General features: G+C 53.0%; 1 protein-coding gene across 2 annotated transcripts in view; it reads right to left on the minus strand.

Moving 5' to 3' along the window:
• Positions 1 to 15,023, minus strand: part of VWA5B1 (von Willebrand factor A domain containing 5B1) — a 67,062-nt gene that overhangs the window by 33,139 nt on the left and 18,900 nt on the right. For both annotated transcript variants that reach the window (XM_023635593.2, XM_023635592.2), the window contains exons 2-7: positions 12,066 to 12,230; positions 9,938 to 10,090; positions 8,385 to 8,655; positions 4,719 to 4,864; positions 3,069 to 3,200; positions 2,317 to 2,441 (exon numbers count right to left, since the gene is read on the minus strand). In XM_023635593.2, the coding sequence (XP_023491361.2) occupies positions 2,317 to 2,441; positions 3,069 to 3,200; positions 4,719 to 4,864; positions 8,385 to 8,655; positions 9,938 to 10,090; positions 12,066 to 12,204 (966 nt within the window). In that variant the 5' untranslated portion in view covers positions 12,205 to 12,230. The remainder of the gene's footprint in view (positions 1 to 2,316; positions 2,442 to 3,068; positions 3,201 to 4,718; positions 4,865 to 8,384; positions 8,656 to 9,937; positions 10,091 to 12,065; positions 12,231 to 15,023) is intronic.

The raw sequence follows: 15,023 nt of genomic DNA on the forward strand, positions 1-15,023 counted from the left end.
CACCCTCTTGCTTAAGCCATAGATTCCCCTCGTACCTTGCACCATGATTTATAAAGCCCCCTATGGCCAACCCCCGCCTTCCTGTCCACTTCATCTTTGCCCATGTTGCTCCCTACATTTCAACCACACTAGCCACCTCTCTGTTTTCCAAACACATCACCATTATTCTGCTTCTAGTTCTCTGCACATTCTTTCCATTTTTCACTTTCTACCAGGCCTCATTCTCAGACAGGCTTGCTCTAAGCACCTAGCTGAAAGGCATCCAGAGCTTATCTGTCATTGTCATATCACCCCATTTTATTTTTTTCATGGTTCCCAGCCCTCTCTAAACTGATCTTGCTCATTTATTTACCTCTTGTCTGTGCTAGAATGTAAGCTTCATGAGGACAAGGGTGTATCATTTTCAGTGTTGCCTCCCCACTGCCCAGAACAGAGCTTGACATCTGTTGGGCACTTAGTGTTTGTTGAATGAATAAATGAGAAAATGAATCTGTGTGGGTCTTTTTGTCTGCCACTGACCTGTGTGTGAATCTTTATTTTTTCAGCCTCTCCGTCTCTATTTGTCTCTGCTTCTCTCTGTATCTCTGTCTCTTCTACATAATGTCTTCCTCTGTGTCATTTGCCCCCTCTTTGCTAAATCACAGTTTTTGACAGCTTGTCCTACCCACTCTTCCTGACTGATGTTCGCCCTCTGGATGCCAACCTCCCTCCCTGGCGAGCGATTGTGCTCTCCCTCCCACACGGAGCTCCTCTGCTGAAAGCCACTGCCCAGCCTGACTCTCCTGATGACAGAGCCAGAGGCAGCAACAGCCACATCTGCCAGCGAGAGGAGCCTCCTCCAGGAATCTGATGTTTGCCTTTTCAAGGGACGAGTGGGGCTCTGGCTCAGGATTCTCTAACGTCTCCTCAAGCCGCCACTATTCAATTACAATAAACTCGTCATTTCTTAGCAGCTTCGCGTTGATGGCTGTCATCCTTGGGGCTCATGAGAATACAGGGTATTTGCATAAACAACCCAAGGTGGCAAATTAATTCCCTTTTGCTCCAGCGCTCCCAGAGCTAATTGATTTAAGGCTTGGCAGGCAGGGGAGCTGGCCCCAGGCCTGGGAGGTCCATTGCCACCCCCTCGTTTGCCCACGTGCTGCTGTTCTCAGAGCTCAGCGGCACCCCTGGCATTGCCATCCCGGACTCTGAGAGCCTGGCCCAGCCTCTTCTTCCAACTGACTCAGGTGGGTGAGGGGCCCCTCTGGGAGGGCTGGTGTTTCTGGGGGGTCTCTAACATGGGGATGATATGATGGACACTGAGCCATCTACAGCTTCCCTTTGCCATCTCTCCCTCCCACCCCCCACTCAACAGGTGCTTCCAGTGGGGTCTGTATCAGTGAGGACAGTGTGAGCAGTAAGCTGCCTACATGTTCCTATACCCTCCCCCTCGGCCATCATCCTCGCCAGGCAGGCCAGCAGAAATGGGAGGGACCCTTCTATCCAGTGCCGCTGCCCCACAGGATCTAGTCTGAGTTCTTAGCTCCACTGTCACCAAGGCCAACCCCCAGAGAACAGTCTGCCCTTTCTCCCAGCTCACCAGTTCTTTTTCGGGGCTAAACCTCAGTTTTCTCATCTGAAAAGAGGGGACAATAAAAAGAAGGGTGTCATCATTCTTAAACCCATCTTGGCATTCAGGACCCGGCTCTGTGTGCAAGGCCACGACCAGGAGACCGTGGCCCAACTGTGCTGTCGGCTCTCCCTTCCCTCCCCCGCCTCGTTAGCCTCCAGCTTCGTGGGGGAGGGCACAAGCAGAAGGAAAGCATCTTTCTCAGGCTTTCCCTGCTCTGCCATTATTCTTGAAGTAACAGCAAACAAGGCTCCCAGAGAGAGGAAGAGCAAGAGACCCATTCAGCGGGTGGGAAAAGAGAGGTCCAGGAGTAAAGGTGAAGTTGGAAGGGCACTCGGCTGCAGGGTCCCGGGTACCCCTGCCGGGTGGTGTAGCCTAGAGAAGACCGACGTTGTTTCTGCCACCTGCCTAGAATTTCTCCTGGCTTATGCTCCTTGGAGGCACTAGGAGAAGGTGGCCTAGGAGGTGGCCCGGAGGCGGGAGGACAGCGCCAGGGTGACTGCTGCTCTGGGAGTCCACGTTCCCTCTGCCCCGCAGTGCCCCAGCCCACAGGGGGAAACACTGACGAGGATCTGCCACCAGCCCGCTGTGTGCCCTCGGGCAGGTCACCCCCCACCTCAGGCTCAGTCTCCTCATTGGTCCAGTGAAGGCCAAGTTCCCAGTGCCACCCAGTTCTGCCACCGCTGCCTCCCTGAGCCCCTCACCTTTCGCTCTGCGCTGCTGCTCTTCTTCATCCCTTTCATGAGATCTGTTCTTCCCTTCAGGTGCTGCTCAAACTCCCCCAGGGTCATGTCCCCTTTCTCCAGCAGGACATGTGGAATGTGGGGCTCTGCAGAGACCAGATCAGCTCTTGGCGCTTGTCCGAGGGTGAGGGTGAGCCAGCCAGGGCCTTAGTTTAGGGCTGGGATCCAGTTGAGTGGGGAGGACTCCTCACTGGAAGAGGGGAGCCTGAAGCAGTGGGGGGCCGTGGGAAGACTCCTTAGCTGGGAAGCAGGAGAGCCTAGTGGCCATGGGGGCCTCATGGCCCTCTCTGGGCCTCAGTTTACCCACATGTGCAATGGGAGTGGGACTGGGCTCCCTGTTCTTTTCAGGTCCTGACATTCTATCAAATCCTAAAGAAATAAAAGAGTTGCTCCCTGAAGGTTCAGAGCTCCCAGGGCCTCACTGAGCTTAGGGTTTCAGAGATCCTTTGCTCAACCGGCCTGGGGGGAAAGCGTTCCCATGGGTGGATGAGACCCCAGGGCCTCTGGAGCTAGAATGGGGGCAGGAGACACTCGATTCTGCCAGCTAGAGCCAAGTTTCCCAGGAGGCAGGCAGCTGGTCTCCTCTCCTCTCCTGGGCACTCCGATCCTCTCCCCGGCTGGCCACTGGGCAAAGGGCCACAGGTCTGTGCCCACAGGAGCAGTACCTCCTCCCTCCCGCAGGCGTCCCAGGGGCCCCGCCTGGTGCACAGTACCGCTGGGGTGGATGAGGATCTCCACGGGCCGGTCGAAGGTGTGCCTGTTGGCCAGCGTGATAATGATGCTCTTGGCCGAGCGTGCAGACGGGGCGGCATCAGCTCGGATCTCGTGGGTGGGACTCTCCACCCCTGAGTGGTACAAGAAGACAGGATAGATTCAGAAGCTCCAGGAGAGACAGGGGCTCGATGGGAGACCCTGAGACCCGGGCCAGAGGTGCCTGGCACTCCAGCCGTCTCAGGGGCTCCTGAACTGCTGTGTAACCATGGACGGGCCTCCTCAGTTTCCCCATCTGCCGGACGGGGGCTTAGGTGGTGTCAAGTGGTCCTTTCTGCCCTGATCTCAGGATCCGGGGGGGTCAAAGGTGTTGCTTCCTCATAGGGACCATAAAGATAGAAAGAGCTCACGCCCCATCAGTGGGCGCTCCATAAACGCCTCTCGTGTGGAACGTCATGATGCTCTGGGAGAACACTCCTTGACAAGAAACCACATCTTAGCGTCCTTTTAAAATCTTGAGTGAATTGGGGAAGGGAATCATCAGAACAATGGTTCCTGACACACTTGGTTTTTATTTAGAAAATTAAGAATAGATCTACCATATGATCCAGCTATCCCACTGCTGGGTATTTATCCAAAGAACTTGAAAACACATAAGCATAAAGATACCTGCACCCCTATGTTCAGTGAAGCATTATTCACAATAGCCAAGACTTGGAAGCAACCTAGGTGCCCATCAAGGGACGAATGGATAAAGAAGATGTGGTATATGTACACAACGGAATATTACTCAGTTATAAGAGATGATGAAATCCGGCCATTTGTGACAACATGGATGGTCCTTGAGGGTATTATGCTGAGTGAAATAAGTCAGAGGGAGAAAGTCAAATACCGTATGATCTCACTCATAAGTAGAAGATAAAAACAACGACAAACAAACGCATAGCAATGGAGATTGGATTGGTGGTTACCAGAGGGGAAGGGGGGAGCGCAAAAGGGGTGAGTAGGCTCACATGTGAGGGGGTGGACTATAATTAGTTTTTGGGTGGTGAACATGATGTCATTGACACAGGTTTCAAATCTGAAAGCTATATAATGTTATAATCCAATGTTACTGCAATTAAAAAAAATAAAAAATTAAAAAAAAAAGGAGAAGAATGATGGTTCCCAACTCTGGCTGCATGTTAGAATCTCCTGGGAGCTTTTGAATAAATACCCAGGACACCCCCTAGACTGACGTCATCAGAAATTCTGGGGTGGGGTCCAGGTGGCAGGATTTTGAAAGCTCCCCAGATGGCTCTGCTCTGCAAGACGAGAACCAGGAGGCAGGTTATGGCTGTGGCCTCTGGGAGAGGACCAAGAACCACTGTGGCCCCATGCACGTTTCCCCAAGGAAGCCACTGAGGTTGAGATGGGGACAGCCTTGAAACCTGTCTTGAGAGGGGCTCATCTTTGGGCTGTGTGATGGGGAGCAGGAAATGGGGGTCCATAAAGCTCTGTGTGCTTCAGGTTATCTTCCTTCTGGGCCGGCCAGCTTCTCCGCCTGCCCCTTCCTCTCTATCGCCAGCAGCTTTGGGCCTGAAGCTCTCCCCACCCTGGGGCCATGAGTCTTCTTTCTGGCCCCCATCTGGGTTTGCGCAGCTCCCTCTCACCTGCGAGCAGGCACGGCCCACGGATCTCCAGCTGGAAGTTGAACTCATATTCCATGGGGTTGGACACATCGGTGTCCAGGAGAGTTGCCAGGCACAGCTTGTTCCAGGGGTCCGGGGCCTGGGTCCCGAAGCAATGCCTGTCTTTGCTGGGAAGGGGGTCGAGAGGAGGAGAAGGAGGCGGGCAGCCAGGCCCGAGGCAGGGGGCCAGCACGAGAAGACATGGAGAGGACGGTGAGTCCCAGGCAGCCCAGGCACCCTGCAGCCCAGACCACAAGGGGCTGCAGAGGTTCCTCCTGCCCAGACCCTTCCTCTCCCCCGAACCAGACCCCGTGGAGAGCCTGGGATCAGACATAAGGCACAGTTACGTAGGAAGGATGGGCCAGGTGCTAGGCACAGTGCTGTACAGCGCCAGCTCAAATTGCTCCCACCATGAGCCCCAGAAGAGGCACGAGGGGTCCAACTCGCCATCTCCCACACGCGGACACTGAGGCTTAGGGAGACGAGGTGACCAGTCTAGGTTCCCACCACCAGGAGCTGGCAGAGCTTGCATCCTCACCCGGGTCTGTCTGTGATGCGCTGCAGCCCACCACTTCCTGAGTCCCTGCTCTGTCTCTGTGAGCTGGGAGCCCCTGCTCAAGCCCGTCTCCTCTAAGTCTCGGTTTTCTCATCCATTAAATGGGATAATAGCAACACAGCTGTCTTGAGTGAGGCTTAGCAAAGTCTGTCACCTGCTGAAGGCTTGTTTCTGGGCCCTCTTTCTGTGTCATCCCCCACTCTGTCTCTGCTCCCTTCACCTCCCCTCCACAGTCACACCCTCTAAGGTCTTTGATATATATCCTTAAATATGCGCGTATCCTTGTAAAATAGACGGTGGCATTTGGTCGCGAATGTGTTTTAAACTGAAAAGACTGCACCATATTATGAATCTCATTCAATCGCTTCCTCTTCTTGACTCAACGCTGTGCTTTTAAGCTCTGTCCAGGGGGCTGTCTGCAAACCGAGCCTTTGCTGTGCCCGTGGTACCGCTCGGGGGCATCCGTACATTGCACTGATTTGTTCCCAGCTCCACCTGCCCGTGTCCACAGATACCGCACCGTGGAGAGCCTCCCCTGCGTCCCCTTGGACTTATGAAGGGATTCTCTGGGATCCCCTGGTCACAGGGCACACACGGAGGGTTGTCAGATTGCTTTCCAGGGTGGCTGTCCCACTTTCCACTCCCACCGGCAGCCAACAAATCTCCTTCTCGCCTCGTCCTTGCTAACACTTGGCATTCTCTGTTTTTCTTATTTTCTTTGTGTCGCTCTATCTGAGTAGCTTTCAGGTTTGTAGGGATTTGACGCAAGCTTCTCCCAAGAGCACTTCTGTTAGCTCCGCCCACAGGAACGGGCAGGAATGAGCTTATCTGGGCCCCTTCAGGGGCACCAGGGCCTCCTGGGCATCTTATTCCCTGATCCACCAAAATCATTTTTTTTTTTTTTTGAGGAACATTAGCCTTGAATTAACATCTGCCAATCCTCCTCTTTTTGCTGAGGAAGACTGGCCCTGAGCTAACATCTGTGCCCACCTTCCTCTACTTTATATATGGGACGCCTACCACAGCATGGCGTGCCAAGAGGTGCCATGTCCGCACCCGGGATCCGAACCAGCAAACCCCAGGCTGTGGAGAAGCGGAACATGCGAACTTAACCGCTGTGCCACCCGGCCGGCCCCTCCACCAAAATCTTGAATGTCCCCAGCTTTGTTAGGCCCTGCCTCTCAAATGCACAAGGCTTGGCGCCCACGGCAGCACTTACAGAGATGACACCCAAGGTGGGTGCTCCCTGGTCTGAGATTGTGCTGCCAGCTTCTCTGTTGTGCCAACAAATGTTTTCACCCTAGACTTCAGGGTCCTACATGATCTCACTCCCCACCACCTCTCTGACCTCTCTCCTTCCCTCCCCACTCTGCTATCACTACACTAGCCTTCCTGCTGCTCCTCAAGCACACCAAGCCTGCTGCTGCCTCAGGGCCTTTGCACTTCCTGCTCCCTCTGCCCTCTGCCCAGAATGTTCTTCCTTCAGAATATTTCCTTGGCTTGCTGCCTTCATTCACATCAGGCCACACACGTTGCCTAAGCCATGTCTATTCCAGCTAAAATAGCACCCACCCCACCCTGTCCCTCTCTAACCTCTGTAGCACTGATCTTCACAGAACTCATCATCTAGCCTATTACACGTTTATGGCTTATTTCTTTACTGTCTGTCTCCCGCCATTAGAACGCCAGCCCCTTATGGGCAGGGACCTTATCTGTCTAGCTGCCTGCTGTGTTCCCAGCACCCAAACAGTGCCAGGCACAGAGTAGGTGTTAGATTATTATTCGTGGAGACCAAGGAGCACCCTCCAGGCTGGCCTCTCATGGGAGGCTGCAATAACCCCTCCCCACTCAGCTCGGCCTGCGGTCAGTGTTTTAGCCGGTGGTGTCCAGGAGTTTGCTGACCTGTCCTGTGTCCTGGTGGCCTCTGCTCCCAGCTGTCCCCGGAGCCATACCCATGTGTGTATGAAACTCCTGGAGACACGTGGCCCATCTTACCAGATTTCAACTTGGCTCAAAGATTTGGGGTGAGAGTTGGGGTCGGGGGAGCTAAGTAGTTTAACTAGCAATTAATTTCAAGTGTTATTTTTATACCCAAATGGCACTAAGATACTGTGGAATAGATTTTAAAAATTCACGTGAAAGAGAAAATACAAGACTAGAAAAGACATCCCCCGCGTGTAGCAGGCTACTTAAAGATGTCGTCCTTGCTCCCTGCACAGGAAAGCTCATTTTCCTCTGTCCTCAGACGAGGAGATGGGAGGAGCCCTGATCTCAGCTGCAGGCACCTCAGAGGACCACAGAGAAGTCATCCTGGGACTGGGTTTGCTGTCTTCCCCGCCCTGCCCTGATGAAAACTTTTTTAAGGGCTCCTTGTTGCTTTTGGGAGAAATTCAAAGTCTGCTGGGGCCACAGTGCGACCTGCATCTCTGCAGCCTCATCTCATGCCACCTGTGCTTCAGTTCCTCTCTGGGACCCTGTCCTTGCTACCTCAGGGCCTTTGCTCTTGCTGTTCTCGCCGACAGGAATGCTCGTCTCTGTGCCTACATCCCCCTCATCGCTCAGCTCTCAGCTGAAATTCCAGTCCTCAAAGAAGCCTGGCCGGGGCCCCCTTTTATTCTCTTAGCCCAAGGAACTTCTCCTGCACGGCGCTTTTCGCGTCATTAATTCCGCACGCGAGTACGTCAATAGTCCCACATTAGCTGTGTTGTTAGGTGGATGATGATCTCTCCCACCAAGCTCCGAGAAGGTGGGAGCCGTGTTAGTTTCGTGCCCTCTGTCTCCCTAACACTTGGCCCAGTGCCCAGCATGTGGTAGCGCTCGGAAAACGCCTCTGGAGAGCCTTAGGGAATAAAGCTTGGAAATTCTGGTGCCAGGCTGCCGGATCCCAGCACTTCTGGCCGGTAGCAGCACAGGGCATTTCAGGGAGAGTCTTCAAGGCGAGCAGGGGAGGAGCGGTAATTCAGACAGTGGCCCCTGTAGCCCTGAGCCTTACCTTCTGCTCCCCGTCTCCCCACCCTGCACTCCCATGACTTGACCTGGCCGGTCCCTGCAGCCCACTGAGACTGCATGCTCATCCGGCAGGGGGCCCTTACCCGGCGGCCTGTTGGTTGGAGGAGCCAGTGCTCTCGGTGCAGAACTGGGGCACGGTCGGGGCGCAGACAGCAGGCAGGAGGACCCGCACAGCCCCGCTGGGCAGTGTCGGGAGCTCCGACGAGGTGCTGACGAAGATGGTGACGTTCTCCATGGGGGCGATGGTCCCCAGGTTGACCACGAACAGGATCCGCTCCAAATCCTCATCCAAAGCCACCTTTCCCGGTGTGAAGGAACGAGGGGTGATGGACACCCCCTCTTGCGGACTGTTTCCTAAGTGCCAGGCCTGGAGTCAGGGGCTGTGCATCTATCATGTCTAGTCCCCTCTAATTGCTGTGTGGCAGCTTTGAGGAGCTCATTTTGCCGATGGGGAAACTGAGGCTCAGCATGGGGGTGCCACTTGCCCAAGTGACTTGACGAATAACTAACTCATTGAACCAGGATCTGAATCCATGGGGGTCTGAAGCCAGATTCGTGTACCTCCCACTGTGCCCTACTGTGAGTGGGAGACGTGGACCCACATGGCCCCGACAGAGGGCCACATCTCTGCCCGCAGACTCTCCTTCCACCGGCATCCCATCCAAACGCCCCCTGCCTTTGGGATCCATGTTTTGCTCCTGCGCTCCCCTTCCACCTGAAAGGCCCACTCCCCCATCCCTACTTAGCCAGTCTTGCCCTTCCCTCCAGCCCCTCCAGAAAACTCCCTGGTCCCTGGTCCAGACCCCTCTTTCCCTCCTCTGACATTACCCAGGCCTCTTTCGGCACAGCCGCTTCCCGCCTCCCATCGTGGTTCCTCCCACCATGTCCCGGCACTGTTCCCCAGGCTGTGAGCAGTCATAACGGCTTGAGGGCAACTCTAATCTTACACGTGGTGAATGCCCATTAGAAGATTCTTGATCATCTTAATGATCAGGTGAACAAACTTCACCTTGATCACAGATCCAAAGTAGGAATCTGCTACATTATATGATACTTGGTCTGGATTCAAGCCCTGGGTCTGCCACTAACATGCTGTGTGACCTTAGGCCAGTCACTCACCCTCTCTGAGCCTCAGTCGCCTCAATAGTGGGCATCAGTAGTTGTTATTTGAGTACTTACTCTGCACCAGGGACTGCGATGAGTGCTCTGCAGACATGTTCTCTGTTGAGCATTGGGTGCGTATAATTGTTAGTTCCATTTTACAGATAAGGCTTAATTTCTTATCCAAGCTCACACCATTTGCAAGCAATAGGACAGGGAGTCAAACTCAGGTGTGACTCACTCCACAACTTCTGGGTTTAAATGACATGCTGTTCTTTTGTTTAGAGACATCTTAAAAACCCTTTTGTTGCCTTCTTTGGTCATTACCATGCTTTTGAGGTGAGAACAAGAACAGTTATCTCTATTTCACAGACATTAAAGTGAGATCAGAGAGGTTAATTATTGGCCTGAGGTCACACAGGATTCCTGACTCCTAGTTTAGTGCTCTCTCTACCCTATCCCATTGTTGCCCTTTCCGTCTGCCTGAGACCCCAGCCAGGCCCAGGCGCTGCCACAGCCCTTCCAGCCTCCTTACCTGTGACAGTTGTGGTTCGGATGCGGTTGGCATCGAAGTGGCCACTCTCCATCTTGGCTTTGTCCTTGATCTGTACCGTCACGACACGGTCGGCAATGACGGCCTCAAAGCCGATCACCGTGGTGTACTCATCCAGTGGATACACAAAGAGGCCTGCCAGAGCAGGGCCCAGCATCGCGGGGTGCCCGGGCCCACTCCGCATGCCCCGCCCTGGGAGGGAACCCGAGCCTTTGGCCTGCCAAAGGGCGGTGTCACTGCCAGTCAGAGGATGCCTGAGAGCACCAGGCTGGGACCTCATGGCTCTGGGGCCGAGCAGATGCTGTGCGAACATCAGGGCGACTAGAAAAGAGACAGCTGCTCCCCTGTCCCGCCAGCTTACTCTGCAGGCACGAGGATGCCGTGGCCAGGCCTTCTGATTTGCCAAGAGAGAGTGGAAATCCGGATTTTATGTGACCTGCTGTGTGAGCCTAATAAGACACATGTGTGTGGTGTGGCGTCTAGGAGCTGGGGCCTCGGAGGAGGTAGACCAGGTTCTAATCTGGGCTCTGCACCCTTCCCTGGCCTGGTGACCTTGCATAGGACATTCAGCTTCTCTAAGCCTCACAGCTCCATCTGTAAAATGGGAATAATAGGGCCAAACTCATAGAGTCGTCACGGAAAGTGAAGAAATAGCCACCATGTGTTAAGCTATGTGCCCCAGAGTGTGTGCCCCACATTTTTATACCTTAGTGCTTCTCAAACTCTAAAAGCCTGGGAGTCTTGTGAAAATGCAGATTCTGATTCAGTAGTTCTGGGGTGGGGTCTGAGAGTCTGCATTTCTAACCAGCTCCTGAGTGATGCCGATGGCTCGGGTGCCACACTTGGAGGATCAAGGTCATATCTTGTTTAATCTGCCCACAGACACTGGGATGGCACAGTGCTGGGCCCATGACAAGCCCCCCACAAACCTCGGCTTCCGGCCCCTCTGAGCCTCAGTTTCCTCCTCTGTAAAATGGGGGACCTAGGGACCTGGTCCTGTGGCCAAGTGGTTAAAGTTCTGTGCACTCTGCTTTGGTGGCCCGGGTTCGCAGGTTTGGATCCTGGGCGTGGACCTGCTCCACTCACCAGCCATGCCAGGCGTGTTAGCAATGGATGTTAGCTCAGGGCGAATCTTCCTCAGCTCAAAAAAACAAAAAACAAAGAAACCGCGAAGGGACTGGCTCTTTCTGCATGCGGAAAACCACCGGCCTGTCCCAAAGCTGTTGAGTAATTTAGTCTCCTGGGCCCCCAGTGGGTCCTATTTCAAGCCACCCTTTCCAGGTTTCCTTAGACAGAGGAACGGGGTCATTGACTCCACCCGGGAGACTTCTGAAGGGAAGAAACTTTCCCTGCGGGGTCCTTTTAGGAATTGAAATGGCTTCAGGACCTCAGGTTGGGCTGGAGGGTGGTGCCCCAAGACATGTAGCTTGGGGGTTGGGAGGCCCCTGTCACTGTGGATGAGAAGGAATCCAGCCATACAACCTTTATAGGGCAGCTTCCCAGCCAGCCTTCCTGTAACTCCCTCCCTTAGGGGGAAGGAGAGGAATTTACAAAGAACTCTCGAAGGCAAAGCTCCCTCCTACTCCTGACTGCCCCACATTGATGATTGTATTCGCAGAGTGTTTTCCACTCCACCTGGTCCTTTCTCGGGCGTTACCTCATCTGCTCCTCCCGTAAACCCCGGCCCCCAGACAGGCAGAGGAGCATCCTGATTTTGAGAAGGACAGTGGCTTCCCCCAAGGTCACAGGGACAAGAGCCACGCCTAGGACTGGGAGCTCTGGGCTTCCACTGAGCCTTGCTGCTCTCCTGCTGGGAGGCTCCCTGGAGAAAGTGGAGCGCTGAACTTTGACACGGTGGGAGGGCTTTGTGGGAGGTAAGTTGTGCTGGGACCCTTGGGGGGGGCTGAGCCCAAACCTGGGCTCGACCTGACCCAACTTGCTGCTAGCTTTGAGGCCTGCAGGGCAGAATGGCATCCTTATTTTACAGATGAGGAAACTGAGACTCAGAGAGGTTATATGACCCACCCATGCCAGCCGCTGGTACATGTCAGGATGAGGATTCAACGTGGAGTGGGGGGTGGCCCTGGGGAAGCCCAACAGGGGTCCTTACCCTGGAAGGGCTGGGCTTCCAGGTTGCCATAGGTGAGGGAGGCGGTCAGACCCAGGGCGTAACCACTGACAAAGGAGGTGACATCGGACGCGGTGAGGGGCAGGGCTGCCCCCGTGATCTGGTTCAGTAGACCCGGCATCCCGCTGGATACTCAGCCTTCAGGGCCTGCGAGAGACAGGAAGGGAGGAAGTGGGCAGAGGCTGCCCACCCCTCCCCACCCCAGCTCTCCCACTTCAGACCCCACAGACAGGCAGGGCATCATTCGCTTCATTTCCCCAAGAACTTCCAGTTAGTGACCCATGATAACTCTCAACCATCCCCGAGAAGAGAAGTGGTCATCTCATTTCTTCCCATTTCATAGTAGAGAAACTGAGGCCTGAAGACACGTGACCTGCCTGGATTCACTCAACAGGTTGGAGCACAGTCAGGGCCAGAGCCCAAGCAGGCTCACATCCAACCTGGGATTCCCCGAGATAGACAGTGCTCTCCTAACCCCAGAAGGGTCCGGGGACTAGGGCTCTGACCCATCCCTCTGTCAGGTCTATAATCTCCGAGCTGGCGATGCTTCCTGTGCAAAGTGAGGGGATTGGAATAGCTCACCAACACTCTCCTCTGACTCCATGAATCTACCCCTTCCAGTCAGCACTCCAATTGTGAGGGGTGTGGGGGTACCCCAGAGAAATACGGGTGTACTTCCTTTCACTGCCTTTCGCTTTATGGCACTTCCCAGGGACTGCGTTTTCTACAAGTTGAAGGTTTGCGGCAACCTCACGTCGAGCGAGTCTATCGGGGCCATTTTCCCAACAGCATTTGCTCACTTCGTGTCTCTGTGTCACATTTTGGTAATTCTCGCAGTATGTCAAACTTTTTCATTATTATTCTCTTTGTTATGGTGATGTGTGATCAGTGATCTTTGTTGTTACTCTTGTAGTTGCTTTGGGGCACCGCGAACCACTTCCCATATAAGATGGTGAGCTTAATCAATAAATGCTGTGTGCGCTCTGACTGCTCCACTGACGAGCCATTCCCATCTCTCCCCCTCCCTCGGGCTTCCCTGTGTCCTGAGACACGACAATATTGAAATCAGGCCAATTAATAACCTACAAGGGCCTCTGTGTTCAAGTGAAAGGAAGAGTCACACGTGTCTCACTTTAAATCAAAAGCTAGAAATGATTAAGCTCAGTGAGGAGGGCGTGTCGGAAGCTGAGATAGCCTCAAAGCCAGGCCTCTGATGCCAAACAGTCAGCCAAGTTGTGAAGGCAAGGAAAAGTTCTTGAAGGAATTAAAAGTGCTACTCCAGTGAACACACAAATGACGAGAAAGTGAAACAGCCTTGTTGCTGCGGCGCAGAAAGTTTGAGTGGGCTGGATGGAAGATCCAACCAGCCACGACGTTCTCTTAAACCAAAAGCCTGATCCAGAGCAAGGCCCGAGCTCTCTCCAATTCTGTGAAGGGTGAGAGCTGAGGAAGCTGCAGAAGCAAAGGCTGAAGCCAGCAGACGTTGGTTCATGCGTTTTAAGGAAAGAAGTGTCTCCATTACATAAAAGTGCAGGGGAAGCAGGAAGTGCTGATGGAGAAGCTGCAGCGAGTTCTCCAGAAGATCTAGCTACGACCGTTAATGAAGGGGCTACAGTGAACAACAGGTTTTCAATGTAGACGAAACAGCTTTATACTGAAAGAAGATGCCATCTAGAACTTTCATAGCTAGAGGGGAGAGGTCAACGCCTGGCTTCAAAGCTTCAAAGGACAGGCTGACTCTCTCGTTAGGGGCTTATGCAGCTGGTGACTTTAAGTTGAAGCCGGTGCTCATTTACCATTCAGAAAATTCTAGAGCCCTTAAGAATGATGCTAAATCTATTCTACCTGTGTTCTATAAATGGAACAACAAAGCCCAGATGACAGCACATCTCTTTACAGCATGGTTTCCTGAATATTTTAAGCCCACTGTTGAGACCTACTGCTCTGATAAAAAGATCCCTTTCAAAATATGACTGTTAATTGACAATGACCCGGTCACCCGGGAGCTCTGACGGAGATGCACAACGAGATTAGTGTTTTCTTGCCGGCTAACACAACATCCATTCTGCAGCCCATGGAGCAGGGGGTAATTTTGACTTTCATGGATTGTTATTTAAGAAACACATTTCATAAGGCCATAGCTGTCATACAGAGTGATTCCTCTGATGGATCTGGGCAAAGTAAAGCGATCAAAACATCAACATTAGCAGGAGTTTGGAAGAGGTTGATTCCAACCTTCATGGATGACTTTGAGGGGTTCAAGACTTCTGAGGAGGAAGTCCCTGCAGATGTCGGGGAAACAGCAAGAGAACTAGAATTAGAGGTGGAGCCTGAAGTCCGGGCTGAACTGCTGCCACCTCATGATAAAGCTTTAATGGATGAGGAGTTGCTTCTCCCGGATGAGCAAAGAAAGTGGCTTCTTGAGAGGGAGCCTACTCCTGGTGAGGATGCCGTGAAGACTGTTGAAATGACAACAAAGGATTCAGAATAGTGTATAAACTTAGCGGATAAAGCAGAGGCAGAGTTGGAAAGGATTGATTCCACCGTTGAAAGAAGTTCTTCTGTGGGTAAAATGCCGTCAAACGGCGTCACATGCTACTGAGACATTGTTCGTGAAAGGAAGAGTCAGTCGATGTGGCAAACTTCAACTTGTCTTATTTTAAGAAATTGCCGCAGCCGCCCCGTCCTTCAGCAAACACCACCCTGATCAGTCAGCAGCTGTCAACATCGAGGCAAGAACCTCCACCAGCAAAAGATTACGACTTGCTGAAGGCTCAGATGACGGTTAGCGTTTTTTGGCAATAAAGCATTTTTTAATTAAGGTATATACATTGTTTTTTAAAGATATAATGCTATTGCACACTTAACAGACTACAGTATAGAGTAAACATAACTTTTATATGCACTGGGAAACCAAAAAATTCGTGTGACTTGCTTTAT

The sequence above is a fragment of the Equus caballus genome, chromosome 2 (genome assembly GCF_041296265.1).
Source record: "Equus caballus isolate H_3958 breed thoroughbred chromosome 2, TB-T2T, whole genome shotgun sequence".
Classification (NCBI taxonomy): Eukaryota; Metazoa; Chordata; class Mammalia; order Perissodactyla; family Equidae; genus Equus; species Equus caballus.